The 23415-nt window shown below is 43.7% G+C and overlaps 1 protein-coding gene across 1 annotated transcript; it reads right to left on the bottom strand.

Annotated features, from left to right (window-relative positions):
- Positions 1-241: 241 nt before the first annotated feature.
- Positions 242-17077, bottom strand: LOC129846555 (zinc finger protein 883-like). Its single transcript, XM_055914500.1, has 2 exons — positions 16424-17077; positions 242-3677 (listed from the first exon to the last, which is right to left on the bottom strand). The coding sequence occupies exons 1-2, from the start codon at positions 16803-16805 to the stop codon at positions 2290-2292; spliced, it is 1770 nt and encodes a 589-aa protein (XP_055770475.1). The 5' UTR covers positions 16806-17077; the 3' UTR covers positions 242-2289.
- Positions 17078-23415: the final 6338 nt, after the last annotated feature.

Genomic DNA, 23415 nt, shown 5'->3' with positions numbered 1-23415 from the left:
GCCACAGAAAATGACATAAGCAGACCTGTGGGAGACCACCTCAAGCCCCTGGTAGAGCCGGGGGTGGTGTTTACCACTCCACCAGCAGAGCTGTGGGAGACCACCTCAAGCCCCCGGTAGAGCCGGGGGTGGTGTTTACCACTCCACCACGCCTTCAGCAGGCTGGAAAAGTGGGATTGATACTGCTTTTCATACTAAGATGGACCAAGAGTCTGTTGATTGGTCAGTCATTGGGTTCATTTGTTGAAATCAAATCAAGCTTTATTTATACAGCACATTTCAGACATGGATGCAACACAATGGCTTTACAGGAGAAAACAATGAAAATAAACAGAAATACTTAGTACACAAACATAACAGGATAAAAAAACAGAAGATTAACAACTGAAAGACTAATGAACATTCTAAGGAAATGCCATTGATTAAAATATTAATTGGATGCAACATCCAACCCAAAATATCAGCTTGTTTTTTTAGGAGGGGCTCTGAAAGACACTATGGTGGTGTCCACTGAAAATTGACTAGTAACAACAACTGGGACCTAAAAGACAACCACCATGAGACCCACTAAATCTGCCCAAGAAGAAGCAAACAAAATAAAAAAAATTCACACCAAACTTAAAGACAGGAAGCAAACCAAAAAGGTGGATCAACTAAGGGTGTTGACTCTCCACATCTATCAACACAACTGGAGCACTGGGCCAGACACTCTTAAATAGAACCTGGACCAGCTCAGGTGAAACTCCTTCCCACTAACGAGATGGACAAGCCAGCACAGGTGTAACACATACTGACTAACGAGGTGACACCAATCAGTGGGTCCTACGTGCTAACGAGCTATACGTGCTAAAGTCCAACCTAAAAACATAAATGGAAAAACCAAAAGCTTAAGAGACTGCTCACCACCAACAGAAAACAACTTCCATGTCACATTAGAATCAACTACAATGCTTCACCATCACCAATATAAACATGGTGTCTGTCTAACAACAACTAAAAACAATATTTATTTTCCCCACAGAGAAACCTAAAACTCTCGTCCCCTTGAAACGAGCCCAAACAAAACTAATCTCCAATACGGAAAAACAGTCAAAATAAATTGTGATCCATGGCAACACACTGGCTAAACGCAAAACATTTTGACTGCCCCCCTTGAGACAATCAGCAACCAGGTTGTTCTCACCACAGACATGTCTGATTTCAAGAGGAAACTCCAGCAATATTCGTAGTAACTTTCCACCTCACTGTGGAGCTTCTCTCTCTTTTCAGGGTTCACTCAATAGGCATGTTGTTGGATCAGGGCCCAGTCCCCAATGTCATGCTCTAGTACATTTGGGTTGGCACATCTGAGAATTAAACCTGCTATTCTAAAAGCACAATGTCAATATAATTGTCAGTTGGTTGCATAAATAATTACCATTACCAAATGCTACATGAAATGTAAATATGAAATATTTGGTTGCATAGTTTCTAGGTGGGATAGCCCCAATGTCAAAACACAGTTTTAACGTGTCCAAATCAATAACCAATATGCAGAAACAGTTTGGGATAAATTGAAAACCTAACATGTGGTATATACACAAACATCTGCCACAATAATATTTTTTAAAACAAGCTCCTTATAAACTGCACAAGCACCAGAAACACTGTTGTTTTGACAAGTAGCAATAAATCACTGATATCGATTAGGGGGGAAATCAGGTTGTACCTGCTGTTGAAACTAACACAACTAAAAAAAACACATGGAAATGGGAGATATATTTTACCTCACTGGTTAGAGGACAACCTGCAGAAAACAGTCAGCTACATTTTGGAGTGATGCATTTAAATTTAGGGGTCGCTAAACAAAGGAACACAACACTTATTTGTCATCACTCATCGATATCATGTCAAAATTAATTGTGTGACAGAAGGGAGATGAGGTTGCACGTCCTGTTAAAACGAACAGCTCAAAAACCACACAGAATCTGGGAGTATGTGTACATCCTTGATTAGAGGACAATTTGTAGAAAATAGATCGCTACATTTTGAAGTGTTGCATTTTGATTCAAGTGGGTCATCAACATGGTAAGTGTAACACAGCTCTTTTTGTGTTAGTCACTTTTTGTTAAATCACATAAATACTACTCTTCCAATTCAGAGCCTGGATTTTTCCTGAGGCTAATATCCGTATCATGCTGAAATCAATAGAACAGGGGACAAATATTTAGGCTTCTACATTGTGACATGATTAAAATACTCCTACTACAATGTTAAAACATTCCACATTGTGACATTAATTCATTGATATCATGAAACAACTCCATGTATTTTCTGATGTTTTATCAGAGATCTTTTATCAGTGTACCTCTTCCCACATTGATCACAGCTATGAGGTTTCTCTCCTGTATGTGTTCTCTGGTGTACAGTCAGAGAGCCAGATGTATTAAAACTCTTCCCACATTGACCACAGCTATAAGGTTTCTCCCCTGTGTGTGTTCTCTGGTGTACAGTCAGAATGCTAGATGTAGTAAAACTCTTCCCACATTGACCACAGGTATAAGATTTCTCTCCTGTGTGTATTCTCTCGTGTGATGTCAGATGGTCAGATCGACCAAAACTCTTTCCACATTGACCACAGCTATAAGATTTCTCTCCTGTGTGTATTCTCTGGTGTGATGTCAGCTGGCCAGATCGACCAAAACTCTTTCCACATTGATCACAGCTATAAGATTTCTCTCCTGTGTGTATTCTCTGGTGAAGAGTCAGTTGGGCAGATGTAGTAAAACTCTTCCCACATTGATCACAACTATAAGGTTTCTCTCCTGTGTGTGTTCTCTGGTGTATCTTCAGATGGCCAGATGTAACAAAACTCTTCCCACATTGATCACAGCTATACGGTTTCTCCCCTGTGTGTGTTCTCTGGTGTATCTTCAGATGGCCAGATGTAACAAAACTCTTCCCACATTGATCACAGCTATACGGTTTCTCTCCTGTGTGTGTTCTCTGGTGTGATATCAGGCTGGTTGAATGAGTAAAACTCTTCCCACATTGAACACAGCTATAAGATTTCTCTCCTGTGTGTATTCTCTGGTGTAGAGTCAGAGTGCTAGATGCAGCAAAACTCTTCCCACATTGATCACAGCTATAAGGCTTCTCTCCTGTGTGTATTCTCTGGTGTGATATCAGGTTGTTTAGCTGAGTAAAACTCTTCCCACATTGATCACAGCTATAAGGTTTCTCTCCTGTGTGTGTTCTCTGGTGTAGAGTCAGTTGGGCAGATGTAGTAAAACTCTTCCCACATTGATCACAGCTATACGGTTTCTCCCCCGTGTGTGTTCTCTGGTGTATCTTCAGATGGCCAGATGTAACAAAACTCTTCCCACATTGATCACAGCTATACGGTTTCTCTCCTGTGTGTGTTCTCTGGTGTGATATCAGGCTGGTTGAATGAGTAAAACTCTTCCCACATTGACAGCTATAAGGTTTCTCTACTGTGTGGATTTTCTGATGAATTTTAATGCCTGCTAAGGAGGTGAATCTCTTCCCACAGTCAGAGCAGCAGTGAGGTTTCTTCCCTGTGGATCTCTGCTGGTGTTTCTTGAGGTGTTCTGATGTGGAGAAACTCTTCTCTGCCTTGTCAGCATCATGAGGTTGTTGAGGCTCCCCAGAGGACCCACGGTAGTCCCGTCTCTCTCCTGTGTGAACAACAAAGTCAGACAGATGGTTAAAGGCCCACAACAGGGGAAATCCACTGTAAAAAGTGATGCCAACAGCGTAGCCATGATGTTGTACAACAATTGACGTCTGTAATGAATGTAATGATTATTTGAAATTTGTCTTAAAATGAGCAAGAACAGTCATATATTGTCTTGTTTTCACATTAGTAGTAACATCCATGATTGTAGACTAGAAATAAGTTATTCATGTAGTTGAAACTCCAAGCAGTGTGCCAGACGACTTTGGTCTCCAATATAGGCCCCTTTCTGTGTTTAATAAAATTGTATGTAGTATATCTGCCTGGAGCGAAAATGGTGAGCAAAGATTTTAGTTTTTCACAAAGTATTCTGAATGTGAATATGGGAAAACTCAGGGGAGTAACCTCCATTTCCACGTTGCTTAAGAGTGCTTTCACACTACTTTGGATTATAATTGTAAGGCTCGTTTGAATGTCCTGCTTAATATAATGTTTGTGTCATCATCGCAAATCAACCGCTTTGTATTTAAAAAACACTTCAACCAGTAAAATGCTCTTTGGCTTTTCCATCAGCCTGACAATGTGGGTTTGTACACTGTTTGCCAAATTGGCCCATAACTTCACCTAACAACAAATATACCTGTAATGAACGAAGAAGCACTTTCGTTGTTGTTGCATGACATACATAGTGTACTGTAGGACCCATAACAACAACATAGACCTACTGTAGGACCCATAACATTACCTAACAATAACATAGACCTACTGTAGGACCCATAACTATAACAGACCTACTGTAGGACCCATAACTTCACCTAACAACAACATAGACCTATTGTAGGACCCATAACTTCACCTAACAACAACATAGACCTACTGTAGGACCCATAACAACAACATAGACCAACTGTAGGACCCATAACAACAACATAGTCCTACTGTAGGACCCAAAACTTCACCAAACTACAAATATAGGAAAATAGCTCTGTGTGTTGTACAATAACCTATCCATCAAGGAACAGTTCTCTACACATTATGAGCTAAGTATCTCTGTGTCCAAACAGACTAACGAGACCCGACAGTAAATCAAGCAGACAATAACATTATAAACATCAATTTGTTAGGGATGTTGGATCCAACGTGGAGCACGGCATAATTGTCTTTACCAGAGTAATGAATGAAGAAGCTGGTTGTTGTTGCATGTCGTGATGTTTGTCATGTGACTGTCATTCAGAAAATGATTTCCTGGATCAGCTGATGATATTTGAACATGTGACTAACTAAACAGCTACAGTATTAAGAATGATGTGTAATTATTGAAGAACTGCGTTAATGACAGTATCCATTTGGGTGTTGTCAATAAAGTTAAGGTGGCTCTCGGTTAGAACCCTTGAATTTAGCAAACTCAAATGATTTGATTTGGAATTTCTGTGCCCATGAAAACTGTTTTCCCAGCGTAATATAAGGAAACTAAATGTTACGTAGGTAGAGTGTATTTCAGAGATCTGAATACAAAAAACTGTACTAACAGGACAATAACCTAAACCACAAGGCCAAATCTACACTGGAGGAGCTTACCAAGATGACATTGAATGTTCCTGAGTGGCCTAGTTACAGTTTGGACTTAAATCATCTGGAAAATCTATGGAAAGACTTGAAAATGGCTTTCTAGCAATGATCAACAACCAACTTGACAGAACAGGAAGGATTTAAAAAAGAATAATGAATATTCACATGAAGATCAGTCTCCTATTGGATGACATCACGACTTCCCATCAAGCCAACTCCTTGAAGGCCTTACTATGACATCACTCACTCCTTCTAGTTTGCAGTTCTCTAAAAAAACACTATTTTGCTCAAAACATTTATTTGTTTCCCTTTAGTGTGTTATACTTTACTGTATTTATATATCACTTTTCAACAGGAAAAGTTAAAATCACTGGAGGAAGTCATGAACAATTCACAGTACAAAAACATATTCAAGTGTAGAATGCCCTTTTAAAAATCACACATTAGTTCAACAACTGCAGAGTTTGTGCCCCTGTTTTATGAGATAGTACTCACTGTATTTACCGGTGTTAATCAGATCAACATCCCTGTTTAATAAGATAGTACTCAATTCATAAAAAAAAAATATTCACCTTTATTTAACCAGGTGGCCAGTTGAGAACAAGTTTTCATTTACAACTGCAACCTGGCCAAGATAAAGCAAAACAGTGCGACAAAAACAACAACACAGAGTTACACATGGGATAAACAAAAGTACAGTCAATAACTCAATAGAAACATCTATATACAATGTTTGCAAATGGAGAACGGAGGTAAGGCAATAAATAGGCCATAGTAGCGAAGAAATTACAATTTAGCAAATTAACCTTTCACGGGTCTCTACCCCGGGTCCGGGAGCACCCCCCACCCCCCCCCCCCACACTGAGTAGCATCGCTAGCATAGCGTCACAATTAAATAGTAGCATCTAAATATCATTAAATCACAAGTCCAAGACACCTAATGAAAGATACAGATGTTGTGAATAAAGCCACCATTTCAGATTTTTTAAATGTTTTACAGGGAAGACAAAATATGTAAATCTATTAGCTAACCACGTTAGCAAAAGACACCATTTTTCTTTGTCCACCATTTTCTCTCAACACCAGTAGCTATCACCAATTCGGCCAAATAAAGATATTGATAGCCACTAACCAAGAAAAAACCTCATCAGATGACAGTCTGATAACATATTTATGGTATAGGATAGGTTTTGTTAGAAAAATGTGCATATTTCAGGTATAAATCATAGTTTACAATTGCACCCACCATCACAACTCGACTAGAAAAAATACAGAGCAACGTGTATTACCTAATTACTAATCATAAAACATTTCTTAAAAATACACAACTCACACAATGGAAATACACAGATCTTGTGAATTCAGACAACATTTCAGATTTTCTAAGTGTCTTACAGCTAAAACACAATAAATCGTTATATTAGCATACCACATGTGCAAACGTTACCAGAGCATTGATTCTAGCCAAAGAGAGCGATAACGTAATCATCGCCAAAATGTATTAATTTTTTCACTAACCTTCTCAGAATTCTTCAGATGACACACCTGTAACATCATATTACAACATACATATAGAAGAGTTTGTTCGAAAATGTGCATATTTAGCCACCAAAATCATGGTTAGACAATGACAAAAGTAGCCCAGCTGGTCAGAAAATGTCGTGCGCCATATTAGACAGTGATCTAGTCTTATACATAAATACTCATAAACTTGACTAAAAAATACAGGGTGGACAGCGATTGATAGACAATTTAATTCTTAATACAATCGCTGAATTACATTTTTTAAATTATCCTTACTTTTCAATACAGGTTGCGCCAAGTGAAGCTACTCCTAACAAAATGGCGGCATAAGCGTTTCACATTGACAGAAACGCGATTTATCATAATAAATTGTTCTTACTTTGAGCTGTTCTTCCATCAGAATCTTGGGCAATGAATCCTTTCATGGTTCTAATCGTCTTTTGGTCGAAAGCTGTCCTCTTGCCATGTGGAAATGCCCACTAACGTTTGACATGAACTGGAAACGTGCCCAGCGGTTCAAAGTGTCTCAGAAAGAAATGCCTCAAAATCGCACTAAACGGATATAAATTGCTATAAAACGGTTCAAATTAACTACCTTATGATGTTGTTAACACCTATAACGAGTAAAAACATGACCGGAGAAATATTACTGGCTAAACAAAAGGTTGGAAGGAGGCGAGTTAGAACCGTCCAGAGTAGTGATGCTAGGCGGGCGGGTGCGGGCAGCGATCGGTGAAGAGCATACATTTAGTTTTACTAGCGTTTAAGAGCAGTTGGAGGCCACAGAAGGAGTGTTGTATGGCATTGAAGCTCAATTGGAGGTTTGTTAACACAGTGTCCAAAGAAGGGCCAGATGTATACAGAATGGTGTCGTCTGCGTAGAAGTGGATCAAGGAATCACCCGCAGCAAGAGCAACATTGTTGGTATATACAGAGAAAAGAGTCGGTCCGAGAATTGAACCCTTGGTTCCCCCATAGAGACTGCCAGAGGTCCGGACAACAGGCCCTCCGATTTGACGCACTGAACTCTGTCTCAGAAGTAGTTGGTGAACCAGGCGAGGCAGTCATTTGAGAAACAAAGGCTGTTGAGTCTGCCGATAAGAATACGGTGATTTACAGAGTCGAAAGCCTTGGCCAGGTCGATGAAGACGGCTGCACAGTACTGTCTTTTATCAATGGTGGTTATGATATCGTTCAGTACCTTGAGTGTGGCTGAGGTGTACCTATGACCAGATCGGAAACTGGATTGCACAGCGGACAAGGTACGGTGGGATTCAAAATGGTCAGTGATCTTTTGGTTGTTAACTTGGCTTTCGAAGAATTTAGAAAGGCAGAGCAGGATGGATATAGGTCTGTAACAGTTTGGGTCTAGAGTGTCACCCCCTTTGAAGAGGGGTATGACCGCAGAAGCGTTCCAATCTTTCGGAATCTCTGACGATACGAAAGAGAGGTTGAACAGACTAGTAATAGGGGTTCCACAATGGCGGAGGATAATTTTAGAAAGAGAGGGTCCAGATTGTCTAGCCCAGCTGATTTGTACGGGTCCAGGTTTTGCAACTCTTTCAGAACATCAGCTATCTGGATTTGGGTGAAGGAGAAGCTGGGGAGGCTTGGGCAAGTATCTCCTGGGGGTGGGGAGCTGTTGAACTGAACTGCCTCTTACTCTGTCCCAGATGCTAATATATGCACATTATTATTAGTATTGGATATAAAACACTCTGAAGTTTCTAAAACTGTTTGAATGATGTCTGTGAGTATAACAGAACTCATATGGAAAGGCAAAAACATGAGAAAAAATCCAAACAGGAAGTGAGAATTCTGAGACTCGTCAATGTTCAACTCATTGGTGATTCAATTCCCTGTAAGATATGGATCTGTTTGCACTTCCTACGCCTTCCACTAGATGTCAACAGTCTGTAGAACGTGGAACGAAGCTTATGCTGTGTTGTGGAACCGGATGGGAGGGGAATGAGTCAGTGGTCTGGCAGATTGCCAGTTCCTGGTCACGCGCTTTCCTCATGATATCGCCTTGCGTTCCATAACTTCTACAGACATGAAGGAATGCTCCGGTTGGAACGTTATTGGATAGTTATGATAACATCATCCTGAAGATTGATTTTCTACTTAGTTTGACCAGTTTATTCTACCTGTTTTATATCTTTTTGAAGTTTTTGTCCGAGTTCACCTGCATCTGCGCGAGCATTTGGACATGTGCACTAAATATACTAGCAAAAGTAGCTACTTAGACATAAGTCATGGACATTATCGAACAAAACAACGATTTATTGTGGAACTAATTAACTCAGATTATTGCATGGTGTGCTTTTTACGTAAAGTTTTTTTGAAATCTGACACAGCGGTTGCATTAAGAACAAGTGTATCTTTAATTCTATGTAAAATATGTGTCTTTCATCAAAGCTTATGAGTATTTCTGTTATTTGACGTGGCTCTCTGCAATTTCTCCGGATATATTGGAGGCATTTCTGAACATGGCGCCAATCTAAACCGAGATTTGTGGATATAAATATGCACATTATCAAACAAAATGTATTGTGTAACGATGTCCTATGAGTGTCATCTGATGAAGATCATCAAAGGTTAGTGATTCATTTGATCTCTATTTCTGCTTTTTGTGACTACTATCTTTTGCTGGGAAAATGGCTGTGTTTTTCTGTGGCTATGTACTGAGCTAACATAATTGTTTGGTGTGCTTTCGACGTAAATCCTTTTTGAAATCAGACATGTTGGCTGGATTCACAACATGTGTAGCTTTAATTTGGTGTCTTTCATGTGTGATTTCATGAAAGACAGATTTTTATAGTAATATATTTGAATTTGGCGCGCTACATTTTTTCTGGCTTTTGGCCAAGTGGGACGCTACCGTCCCACATATCCCAGAGAAGTTAAGTTGGTGAGGAAATTACTGTAAAAGAACGACCAGGCATCTTCGACTGACGGGAAGAGGTCAATATCCTTCCAAGATACCCGGGCCAGGTCGATTAGAAAGGCCTGCATGCAGAAGTGTTTTAGGGAGCATTTGACAGTGATGAGGGTCGTTTGACCGCGGACCCATAACGGATGCAGGCAATTAGGCAGTGATTGCTGAGATCCTGATTGAAAACAGTAGAGGTGTATTAGAAGGGCAAGTTGGTCAGGATAATATCTATGAGGGTGCCCATGTTAACGGATTTAGGGTTGTACCTGGTGGGTTCCTCAATAATTTGTGTGAGATTGAGGGCATCTAGCTTGGATTGTAGGATGGCCGGGGTGTTAAGCATTTCCCAGTTTAGGTCACCTAACAGAACAAACTCTGAAGATAGATGAGGGCAATCAATTCGCATATGGTGTCCAGGGCACAGCTGGGAGTCTGTAACAGGCGGAAACAGTGAGAGACTTATTTCTGGACAGATTCATTTTTTAAATTAGAAACTTGAACTGTTTGGGCGTAGACCTGGAAAGTATGACAGAACTACACAGGCCATCTCTGCAGTAGATTGCAACTTCTCCCCCTTTGGCAGTTCTATCTTGACGGAAAATGTTGTAGTTGGGGATGGACATTTCAGAATTTTTGGTGGCCTTCTAGAGCCAGGACTCAGACACGGCAAGGACATCAAGAGGAGTAGGATGAGGGTACGGCTAAAAGCTATCAGAATTAGTTGTCTAGTGCGATGGGTACAGAGAAGATAAGGAGCAGATTTCTGGGCGTGGTAGGATAGACTCAAGGCATAATGTACAGACAGGGGTATGGTAGGGTGCGGGTACAGTGGAGGTAAACCTAGACATTGAGTGACGATAGGAGAGGTTGCATCTCTGGATGCTCTAGTTATGCTAGGTGAGGTCACCGCATGTGTGGGAGTCAGGACAAACGAGCTCTCTGAGGCATGTTGAGTGGGACTAGGGGCTCTGCAGTAAAATAAAACAATGATAACTACCCTAAACAACAGTATACAAGGCATATTGACATTAGAGAGACATAAAGCAATCACAGGTGTTGATTGGGAGAGCTAGCTAAGACAACAACGGGTACGACAACAACAGTTAATCAGCTAAGACAACAACAGGTAAAATGGCAATGAATGGGCAGAGAGGGTCAGTTAACTACACACAGGTTCTGAGTTCGAGGCTGGGGCCGACAGATAAACAAAATGGAGACCCGTGATTAATGAACAATCCAGCAGGCATCAGCTATGTAGCCAAGTGATCATAGGGTCCAGTGAACAGCAATATATGAACTAGGGAAGCCATTAGGTAGTCATTACTATGCTAGCCGGGAGATGCGCCTGGCTCGAGGCTAACTGGTGCTAGCTTCGGGACAAGGGCGTTAGCCACTATAGCCAATCCGGTGCAAAGGTTCCTGCTTACAGCAGGAATCCGGTGATGTAGTGGCTTCTAGTCGTCTTAGTGAAGAGTCTGGGAGACATCAGCTGTGTAGCTGAGTGATCATAGGGTCCACTGAGAAGGCCGGGAGATGGGCCTGGCTCAAGGCTAGCGTCGGGTCTGGGCCACTCGTTGGCAGCTAGCTAGCTGCGATTATCCGGTGTAATGGTCCAGAGGTTACGGCAGGAATACGGTGATGTAGTGGAGAAAAAAAGTCCGATATGCTCAGGGTTGATATCGCGCTGTGCAGACTGGCAGGTGTTATCCAGGCTAAAAGCGTCTGGTGTCTGAGCTACTAAAAGGGAAAGGCCACTAGCAGTGGCTAACAATGACTAAATAGCTAGTAGCTAATTAGCTTCTGATGGAGGTTCTAGCTATAAGGTCTAAAAAAAATAGCAGATCCGTATTACATTGGGTGAGGCGGGTTGTCGGAAGGTATATGTAATTAAAAAAATGGAAAAAGAGATTGAAATATATTGCAATATATACAAAAAAAGATAACATTTACAATAACAAACACGTCTTACTGCTACACGCCATCTTGGATTATAAAATGACTCAGTTAAAAACCATTGGATTTATCAAACTCTGAAATTATTTAGGATTTCTGTGCCCATGAAAACTGTTTTCACAGCGTAACATAAGGAGCCACTAAATGATACGTAGTTCGAGTGCATTTCAGAATACAAAAAAATTGTCCGACAGCAATATCCCGTATTTAAGTTGAAGTTCATCATATGACAAGCGTAACGTTATGACTATAACTACTGTTCCCTGAAGGAGGGAAACTAGGTACAACATACGATCAAATCCACGCCTTGCCGGAAGCCCCACCACCCACAGGTGATGAGAGGCTTGGATTTATTCTGCTCTTTAATACCGCTCTTCACCGACACAGGAAAGGGCGGGGACAAACAGGTGTTGTACCTCATTTCCCTCCTTCAGGGAAGTGCAATTATAATCAAAGTTACACTCCCTTTCAGTCATTCAACTTCGGTACAACATACTATGGGGAAATACAATCATTCCCGATGCCGATCCAAACGGATACTAAATGAAACAGCCCCCTGCAGACCACCCAGACGTGATCCTACAAGATGCGTCAGTTGTCAATTTATTCATTGTCTTTTGTTTGAAATAGTCTATCTATCTGTAGACTATTAGTCTACTACTGAAAACTTAAGTAGCAGAACGACAGAATTTAAGAAGTCCAGCAGCGGAGGGGCGAATCCCTCTGGTCGGGTTGCGTTGACGACCGGCTCCCTCTGGTCGGGTTGCGTTGACGACCGGCTCCCTCTGGTCGGGTTGCGCTGACGACCGGCTCCCTCTGGTCGGGTTGCGCTGACGACCGGCTCCCTCTGGTCGGGTTGCGCTGACGACCGGCTCCCTCTGGTCGGGTTGCGCTGACGACCGGCTCCCTCTGGTCGGGTTGCGCTGACGACCGGCTCCCTCTGGTCGGGTTGCGCTGACGACCGGCTCCCTCTGGTCGGGTTGCGCTGACGACCGGCTCCCTCTGGTCGGGTTGCGCTGACGACCGGCTCCCTCTGGTCGGGTTGCGCTGACGACCGGCTCCCTCTGGTCGGGTTGCGCTGACGACCGGCTCCCTCTGGTCGGGTTGCGCTGACGACCGGCTCCCTCTGGTCGGGTTGCGCTGACGACCGGCTCCCTCTGGTCGGGTTGCGCTGACGACCGGCTCCCTCTGGTCGGGTTGCGCTGACGACCGGCTCCCTCTGGTCGGGTTGCGCTGACGACCGGCTCCCTCTGGTCGGGTTGCGCTGACGACCGGCTCCCTCTGGTCGGGTTGCGCTGACGACCGGCTCCCTCTGGTCGGGTTGCGCTGACGACCGGCTCCCTCTGGTCGGGTTGCGCTGACGACCGGCTCCCTCTGGTCGGGTTGCGCTGACGACCGGCTCCCTCTGGTCGGGTTGCGCTGACGACCGGCTCCCTCTGGTCGGGTTGCGCTGACGACCGGCTCCCTCTGGTCGGGTTGCGCTGACGACCGGCTCCCTCTGGTCGGGTTGCGCTGACGACCGGCTCCCTCTGGTCGGGTTGCGCTGACGACCGGCTCCCTCTGGTCGGGTTGCGCTGACGACCGGCTCCCTCTGGTCGGGTTGCGCTGACGACCGGCCCCCTCTGGTCGGGTTGCGCTGACGACCGGCCCCCTCTGGTCGGGTTGCGCTGACGACCGGCCCCCTCTGGTCGGGTTACGCATGACGACCGGCCCCCTCTGGTCGGGTTACGCATGACGACCGGCCCCCTCTGGTCGGGTTACGCATGACGACCGGCCCCCTCTGGTCGGGTTACGCTGACGACCGGCCCCCTCTGGTCGGGTTACGCTGTCGACCGGCCCCCTCTGGTCGGGTTACGCTGACGACCGGCCCCCTCTGGTCGGGTTACGTTGACGACCGGCCCCCTCTGGTCGGGTTACGTTGACGACCGGCCCCCTCTGGTCGGGTTACGCTGACGACCGGCCCCCTCTGGTCGGGTTACGCTGACGACCGGCCCCCTCTGGTCGGGTTACGCTGACGACCGGCCCCCTCTGGTCGGGTTACGTTGACGACCGGCCCCCTCTGGTCGGGTTACGTTGACGACCGGCCCCCTCTGGTCGGGTTACGTTGACGACCGGCCCCCTCTGGTCGGGTTACGTTGACGACCGGCCCCCTCTGGTCGGGTTACGTTGACGACCGGCCCCCTCTGGTCGGGTTACGTTGACGACCGGCCCCCTCTGGTCGGGTTACGTTGACGACCGGCCCCCTCTGGTCGGGTTACGTTGACGACCGGCTCCCTCTGGTCGGGTTACGTTGACGACCGGCTCCCTCTGGTCGGGTTACGTTGACGACCGGCTCCCTCTGGTCGGGTTACGTTGACGACCGGCTCCCTCTGGTCGGGTTACGTTGACGACCGGCTCCCTCTGGTCGGGTTACGTTGACGACCGGCTCCCTCTGGTCGGGTTACGTTGACGACCGGCTCCCTCTGGTCGGGTTACGTTGACGACCGGCTCCCTCTGGTCGGGTTACGTTGACGACCGGCTCCCTCTGGTCGGGTTACGTTGACGACCGGCTCCCTCTGGTCGGGTTACGTTGACGACCGGCCCCCTCTGGTCGGGTTACGTTCACGACCGGCTCCCTCTGGTCGGGTTACGTTGACGACCGGCTCCCTCTGGTCGGGTTACGTTGACGACCGGCTCCCTCTGGTCGGGTTACGTTGACGACCGGCTCCCTCTGGTCGGGTTACGTTGACGACCGGCTCCCTCTGGTCGGGTTACGTTGACGACCGGCTCCCTCTGGTCGGGTTACGTTGACGACCGGCTCCCTCTGGTCGGGTTACGTTGACGACCGGCTCCCTCTGGTCGGGTTACGTTGACGACCGGCTCCCTCTGGTCGGGTTACGTTGACGACCGGCTCCCTCTGGTCGGGTTACGTTGACGACCGGCTCCCTCTGGTCGGGTTACGTTGACGACCGGCTCCCTCTGGTCGGGTTACGTTGACGACCGGCTCCCTCTGGTCGGGTTACGTTGACGACCGGCTCCCTCTGGTCGGGTTACGTTGACGACCGGCTCCCTCTGGTCGGGTTACGTTGACGACCGGCTCCCTCTGGTCGGGTTACGTTGACGACCGGCTCCCTCTGGTCGGGTTACGTTGACGAGCGGCTCCCTCTAGTCAGGTTGCGTTGACGAGCGGCTCCCTCTGGTCGGGTTATGTTGACGAGCGGCTCCCTCTGGTCGGGTTACGTTGACGACCGGCTCCCTCTGGTCGGGTTATGTTGACGAGCGGCTCCCTCTGGTCGGGTTGTGTTGACGAGCGGCTCCCTCTGGTTATGACTTTGAGTCATTTGTGTGTCTTAATTATTTGATCCAACAGAATGCTTAAAGCATCAGACAAGTTCAGTACGTATATTTGATTTTATAAAAACACATGGGGCGATTGGTAGAAAGAACAAATGACTCTTGGTTGACCAAGATGTATTTTAGTTGGGGACAGCACTAGAACATGATTTTGGGGCTCCCGAGTGGCGCAGCGGACACTGCATCTCAGTGCTTGAGGCGCCACTACAGACACCCTGGATCAAATCCAGACTGTATCACAACCGGCCGTGATTGGGAGTCCCATAGGGCGGCGCACAATTGGCCCAGCATCGTCCGGTGTAGGCAGTCATTGTAAATAAGAATTTGTTCTTAACTGACTTGCCTAGTTAAATAAAGGTTACATTTAAATAAATTTAAAAAACAGTGTTTCATGATAAACCATTTTTTACAAATCCGTCAAGGCACCAACTTTGAGAAGGGTTTAAAACAAAGGTTTCAAACCAATTCATGAATGTAATTGCATCTAGGTATGTCTTGCCTTTAATGTAAAGACATGACAAAAAATTGGCTGAATATTATACAATGACTTATGAACAGCTCTAATAACTTGCCTTCACAGGAAATCTTCACTGGCAATTCTAGAATATACTATATATCCTAGAAACCTGGTTAAACTATCATTATGACATCATGGATGAATTCTAGAATATAATATATAGCCTAGAAATCTGGTTAAACTGTCATTATGACATCATGCATGGCCAGTCCTTGTATTCATAGTGTAGTGAATTCAGGGGGTTGCCCTGAGCTGTACTCAAACCTGGGTCTAGTGACTGTCAAGCCAACACCTTATACTGTTACACCAAGATGTCTGAACTTCTTGACGAGATCTCTAGGTGTTAGGTTACGGTTGATACAATAGCTTTCTCTATGAATTTGAGAGTGGTTACATTTCTCCAGTCCCATCCCTCAGCTGTTTACCAAACCAAGTCTCTTGGCAGCCATTTTGTTCCTGTTTAAATACTAGGTTGTCCCTTTAAAAAGCCACACATCAATCAACCAACCTGCAGTTGAAACAATAACAAAGCTCTCATTCCACCACTGTTTTGGTAATAAGATGATGATGGGCCTGGAGAAATGTAACTACTCTCAAATTCATAGACAGACCTATGGATGAAAGGACTGACCATCCATGATATCAACATTATAGTTAACCATGTTGAGGCTATACAGTGTTGATTTACATTGTTTCTAAACATTGGAGTAAAAAAAACTTATTTTGGGTTCTGATGGGGTACAACAGTTGAACTAAGCTCATGAGGCATGTGTTATATTCTTCAATAATCAATGGCTATAAATAAATCATTTAAAAGTCAAAATATGGATGTAGCAATTGCCGATTTCCCCTTTAACACCAAACATCAGTTCAACAACTGCAGAGTTTGTACCTCTGTTTTTAAGACAGTACTTACCAGTGGTAATCACGGCCCGGTTTCTCAAAACCATCTTATGGCTAAGTTCATCTTTAGAACCACTGGATGCCTTAAATTGCGTTTGGGAAATCGGGCCCAGATATCCAGTTTCCTCCTCCTCTTCTTCCGATGAGACCGTATTCTCCCCCTCCTCCGCTTTCACTTCAAAAAGTGAATCCTCCTCATCTTTTACTGTAACATCCTCCTCCTCTTTCACTCTGAACGCGTCTTCCTCTTCTTCTTTCCATGTAACAGCCTCACCCTCTACTTGTTTTTGTATTGTAACATCCTTCTCTTCCTCCTCCTCTTTGATGAGAGCTTCTTTCTCCGTCCAGCAGACCGTCTCTTCTTCAGCAGGAAGAGAGTAATTTAGTGAACTCATGGTCGGAGATGCTAGGTAACTAGGCTAATGCTAACTTAACCAGCCCGCCAGCTGAATAATAACAACAACACCGTAAATATGAAATGAAATAGGATAACTAACTAACTAGACGACAGAAGAGGGTTTAAAACACAGTGGCTTATATACACTAAAGCGTCTAAAGAGTTTTATGGGTTCGGCTATTTTGTTTAGCAAGCTACCGAGGTGGCTGACTAACTGTTGCTGCTGCTGAAAGAAGCGTTCCGTCCACTAGATTATACGTCACACTAACAGCATTGCGTTCCGTCCACTAGATTATACGACACACTAACAGCATTGCCTTAAAATCGCACACCGCCATCGGCTAACTGGAGTGTAAGTAACGCTCAGTCTGAACCTGGAGATGTGCGACTTTAAGACAATGACAATTTACTCACCAGTGTAACAATACAGTGTGGTTAAAGACTTAGTAACTTAGTTGTGTTCACGATCTGGTTCCCTATAAACACAACCAGTTATGTTTTTGAATTATCACATATGTATTAATTTATTTCGGGATTCCGGGTAATCCACAGCAGATTTATGGAGAATTGCTGTGGGTGAGTTCAAAATTGAATAGTCCCGGGATTGAAATAGATAAAGTTGACATTACATCATAAAATCCACCTTTTAAATCATACATTAGCAATTTATGTTTTAGTAACTATTGTTGTTGGTTTGGCGTTAAATAAGCCTCTCTTTATATGTTATTTGCCAAATCTCAGTTTCCATGTGGGTTTTATGCTAAAGTTCCCTCTTTCAAGTTGGTATCTAACTGGAAAATGCATCTTCTTTAGGAGTGCTATTTTTACCCTGTCGACTACTGATCATTCATCCACACTGTGTGTCTCATCAATGCAGGTAATTTATGACATATGTATAAAGTACATGTTTTATAAACTCATGAACACCAGCCAGTTTATTAGCCCGGTTTTGTTAGTTTAGGTGTATTATACTTCTTCAGCACCAGAGGGAGACATTTAGTCATTTTCCAGGTTAATTTAATATATTTTGATAGTAAAATAGATGACAGTTTATTCTGATGGAGTGAATATGAGACACATGTAAACATTTGATTAATTTATTATAGTAAATTAGGAATTATTAGGAATGGTTAAATCCACTATACGATCACAATAACTTTGATAGACATTTCAATTGTTTTTTTGTTAGTATATTATAGGGCAGATTAATGTAGAATTGCTGTGGGAGTGCTATTTATATCCCGTCACTACTGATCATTCATCCATACTGTGTGTGTCCCATCATTGCAGCTTTGGAAATAAATGAACTATCCATCCATTGCTCCTTCCTGTGTTGACTCACTGACTTGAGAGACCAGGAAGGTCACACTAGCTCGATAGGTTGATATCTAGCTCAAGCTTCACCTCATGCTTTTCATTAACTGTGTGGTTGTGTTGTCTAGTGGGAACCCGTTAGCACGGTGGGCTCTGGTGACTTCTTGCCGTGGGCTCAAAATGACAGAGGAAATCAACCTGCTTGCTCCTTTTTGTTTTGTCAACTTTTCAATATGGATGTTATGTTTGATACCGGAGGTAACATTGAATTGAATTGAATCATTGCATTGAAAGCAGTAAACTTTTTTTGTGTTGATGCCTGTATCACTTTATCAGCAGCACGTCATCAATGACGTCTGGAGATTCATTTCATCAAACAACCACCTGATTGGTTTGGTATTGGGCTGGTTCGACACTGCAGGCGACTGACTGATCTACAAATCACCTTACATCATAAATAACTACTCATTATTATTTATAAATCAGTCAGCCAGTCACCATTTACCCACAATGCAGCATGGATTTGATGCTCTCAAACACGGCCAGTGGTTTAGTAAATGACATAAAGGCTACGCCGCTACGTGCTACGGTGTGGGACGTCATCTATAATAATGACATAAAGGCTATGCTGCTACGATGTGGGACGTCATCTATAATAATGACATAAAGGCTATGCTGCTACGTGCTACGGTGTGGGATGTCATCTATAATAATGACATAAAGGCTATGCTGCTACGGTGTGGGATGTCATCTATAATAATGACATAAAGGCTATGCTGCTACGGTGTGGGATGTCGTCTATAATAATGACATAAAGGCTATGCTGCTACGTGCTACGGTGTGGGATGTCATCTATAATAATGACATAAAGGCTATGCTGCTACGGTGTGGGACGTCATCTATAATAATGACATAAAGGCTATGCTGCTACGGTGTGGGACGTCATCTATAATAATGACATAAAGGCTATGCTGCTACGGTGTGGGATGTCATCTATAATAATGACATAAAGGCTATGCTGCTACGTGCTACGGTGTGGGACGTCATCTATAATAATGACATAAAGGCTATGCTGCTACGGTGTGGGACGTCATCTATAATAATGACATAAAGGCTATGCTGCTACGGTGTGGGATGTCATCTATAATAATGAGATAAAGGCTATGCTGCTACGGTGTGGGACGTCATCTATAATAATGACATAAAGGCTATGCTGCTACGGTGTGGGATGTCATCTATAATAATGACATAAAGGCTATGCAGCTGCGGTGTGGGACGTCATCTATAATAATGACATAAAGGCTATGCTGCTACGGTGTGGGATGTCATCTATAATAATGACATTAAGGCTATGCTGCTACGTGCTACGGTGTGGGATGTCATCTATAATAATGACATAAAGGCTATGCTGCTACGGTGTGGGATGTCATCTATAATAATGACATAAAGGCTATGCTGCTACGGTGTGGGACGTCATCTATAATAATGACATAAAGGCTATGCTGCTACGTGCTACGGTGTGGGATGTCATCTATAATAATGTAATAAAGACTATGCTGCTACGGTGTGGGACGTCATCTATAATAATGACATAAAGGCTATGCTGCTACGGTGTGGGACGTCATCTATAATAATGACATAAAGGCTATGCTGCTACGGTGTGGGATGTCATCTATAATAATGACATAAAGGCTATGCTGCTACGGTGTGGGATGTCATCTATAATAATGACATAAAGGCTATGCTGCTACGGTGTGGGACGTCATCTATAATAATGACATAAAGGCTATGCTGCTACGGTGTGGGACGTCATCTATAATAATGACATAAAGGCTATGCTGCTACGGTGTGGGACGTCATCTATAATAATTTGGCTGTTCTAAATTCTGTTTTGCTCAAAGCCTTGAGTAATGAACCTATTTTTGAGACTATTGGCTGTAATGCGTCAATACTTCAGGAAGCTTTATTTCACCATCATGGAATCTATCTATTTTGGATGTTGGGGATTTTCCCTGCCATCATTCTGTGTGTCTCTGCTCTTCTGATCTGCAGTCATATTTTAGTTATTTTAGATGCAGTTAAGTGTGTATGCAGTCTGGTGATATACCAGGGACTGGTGATACAGTTAGGTTTGTACAATCTGGTGATATACCAGGGACTATGCATGCAGTTAGGTTTGTATTGCAGTCTGGTGATATACCAGGGACTGGGGATGCAGTTAGGTTTGTATGCAGTCTGGTGATATACCAGGGACTATTCATGCAGTTAGGTTTGTATGCAGTCTGGTGATATACCAGGGACTATGCATGTAGTTAGGTTTGTATGCAGTCTGGTGATATACCAGGGACTATGGATGCAGTTAGGTTTGTATGCAGTCTGGTGATATACCAGGGACTATGGATGTAGTTAGGTTTGTATGCAGTCTGGTGATATACCAGGGACTATGGATGCAGTTAGGTTTGTATGTAGTCTGCTGATATACCAGGGACTATGGATGTAGTTAGGTTTGTACAGTCTGGTGATATACCAGGGACTGGGGATGTAGTTAGGTTTGTACAGTCTGGTGATATACCAGGGACTGGGGATGCAGTTAGGTTTGTATGCAGTCTGGTGATATACCAGGGCCTGGTGATGTAGTTAGGTTTGTATGCAGTCTGCTGATATACCAGGGTCTGCATGCAGAAATCAACCTGCTTGCTCCTTTATGTTTTTTTTGTTACGTTTTCATGCGTCCAAATCACTAAACAATAATTGAAAGCAGTGTGTTGATTGGTTTGGTTTGACACTGCAAATCACTATACATCATAAATAACTACTCATTATTATTTATAAATCAGTCAGCCAGTCAATTTACCCACAATGCAGAATGGATTTGATGCTCTCGATCAAGGCCAGTGGTTTAGAAGAAGACATAAAGGTTTAATATATGACATAATGGCTACGCTGCTACGGACGTCATCTATAAAATGTGTCTGTTCTAAATTCTGTGTCGCTCAAAGCCTTGAGTAATGAACCTATTTTTGATACAATTGGCTGGAAAGCATCAATGCTTCAGGAAGTTTTTTTAGAACACGCCTCCATTAACTACATCACACCTGCCCAGACCCACTAGAACACACCTTCATCTCCATTAACTACATCACACCTGCCCAGACCCACTAGAACACACCTCCATCTCCATTAACTACATCACACCTGCCCAGACCCACTAGAACACACCTCCATCCCCATTAACTACATCACACCTGACCCACTAGAACACACCTCCATCTCCATTAACTACATCACACCTGCCCAGACCCACTAGAACACACCTTCATCTCCATTAACTACATCACACCTGCCCAGACCCACTAGAACACACCTCCATCTCCATTAACTACATCACACCTGCCCAGACCCACTAGAACACACCTCCATCCCCATTAACTACATCACACCTGACCCACTAGAACACACCTCCATCTCCATTAACTACATCACACCTGTCCAGACCCACTAGAACACACCTCCATCTCCATTAACTACATCACACCTGCCCAGACCCACTAGAACACACCTCCATCTCCATTAACTACATCACACCTGCCCAGACCCACTAGAACACACCTCCATCTCCATTAACTACATCACACCTGTCCAGACCCACTAGAACAGACCTCCATCTCCATTAACTACATCACACCTCCATCTCCATTAACTACATAACACCTGCCCAGACCCACTAGAACACAGCCAGCGCATTCATCAGCGCCATTTTTTTTCTCTCCGTCACTTTCAACTTTTAGATAAAAAAAGCATTTGACCTTTCTATTGAATTAACAACAGAGGATTGGTTGATTTCCAGGTTTTAATTAGGTATAATATTTAAGACAATTGATGAGAAAAGTATCGTCCAACTGTGGGGTATCTCACTGCACCCTCAAATGCCATGTTTTGAAATATACAGACAGACAGATTAAAAGTAATTTTACATTGTATAACTGTACTTCTGACAGCCAACGTTGTAACTCCGCCCATAACTTTATGACATCATAACATTCCCAGAAGGATTATTGAGTCATTGTTAGTTTTACACTGAAGACATGACTCAGCCTTGTGCTGTGGAATTTGTGAATTTTGTCTCTTGTATAATAAGGGACTCATCATTTGTCCCAACATCACAGGCCACAGACTTTGATGCAGTTAAAGACTTCCAAAAGTGTTTCCGCAGTTTAAGATCAACTGAGTTTTTTAATGGGGTGTCTCCCTGTGCACCTGCCAATGTAAATCCTTTGAACGAGACAAGTTACCAGACAGGACATATTGCTAATGTTCTTCCCATTGATAACCTGAATGACAATTAACTTGTGGGCGGTGGTGGTGATGACGTCCTATTCGATGACGTCGTCCATCGGGGTTCCCCAAAAAAGAAGACGCTCTGGATTGATCACTGGAGTCAGATGTGAAGGAGGAGGTTGATCATCAGGAGTCAGATGTGAAGGAGGAGGTTGATCATCAGGAGTCAGATGTGAAGGAGGAGGTTGATCATCAGGAGTCAGATGTGAAGGAGGAGGTTGATCATCAGTGAACCTCTAGGATTGTGGCTGGGCTGGCGTTTCCACTTCCAGCTTGGTCATATATTTTGATACATTGAATGTTGATATTGTGAATCTATGTTATATATTTGTACCACCTGTTTCATGAAGTGATGTCACTAAGTACTGCCCCTATATATACAATGCATTCGGAAAGCATTCAGACCTTACCGTTATATAAACACACTTAACACTCCCAACACTCCCAACTATAATTCTCTTTGGCACCGTAGACATCTAGTGACCACTTGATTCCATGTGACATTATTACCGTTATATCAACACACTCAACACCCCCAACTATAAATCTCTTTGGCGCCGTAGACATCTAGTGACCACTTGATTCCAAGTGACATTATTACCGTTATATCAACACACTGGACACTCCCAACACTCCCAACTATAATTCTCTTTGGCACCGTAGACATCTAGTGACCACTTGACTCCATGTGACCAAAACATTTCTGAGGCTGAGTCTCAAATAGTCGCCTGTTCCTTTTAATAGCCGGGCAATAGCACACATAGCAAATACATTTTGGGTCTAAATTAAAGGAGCTACAATTATAGTTTAATTACATGTTTTAAATAAAATGTCCATAATATCTGCATTAATACGAACAAACTACAAAAATCTCTGAAACGGGAAACACTTATCTCCCCCACTAGCTTTCAGCACCAGCTGTCAGAGCAGCTCACATATTACTGCACCTGTACATA

This window comes from Salvelinus fontinalis, unplaced genomic scaffold (genome assembly GCF_029448725.1).
Source record: "Salvelinus fontinalis isolate EN_2023a unplaced genomic scaffold, ASM2944872v1 scaffold_0586, whole genome shotgun sequence".
Lineage (NCBI taxonomy): Eukaryota > Metazoa > Chordata > Actinopteri > Salmoniformes > Salmonidae > Salvelinus > Salvelinus fontinalis.
Note: the sequence above shows the minus strand (reverse complement) of the source record. Positions and strands in the feature narration are given on the sequence as shown.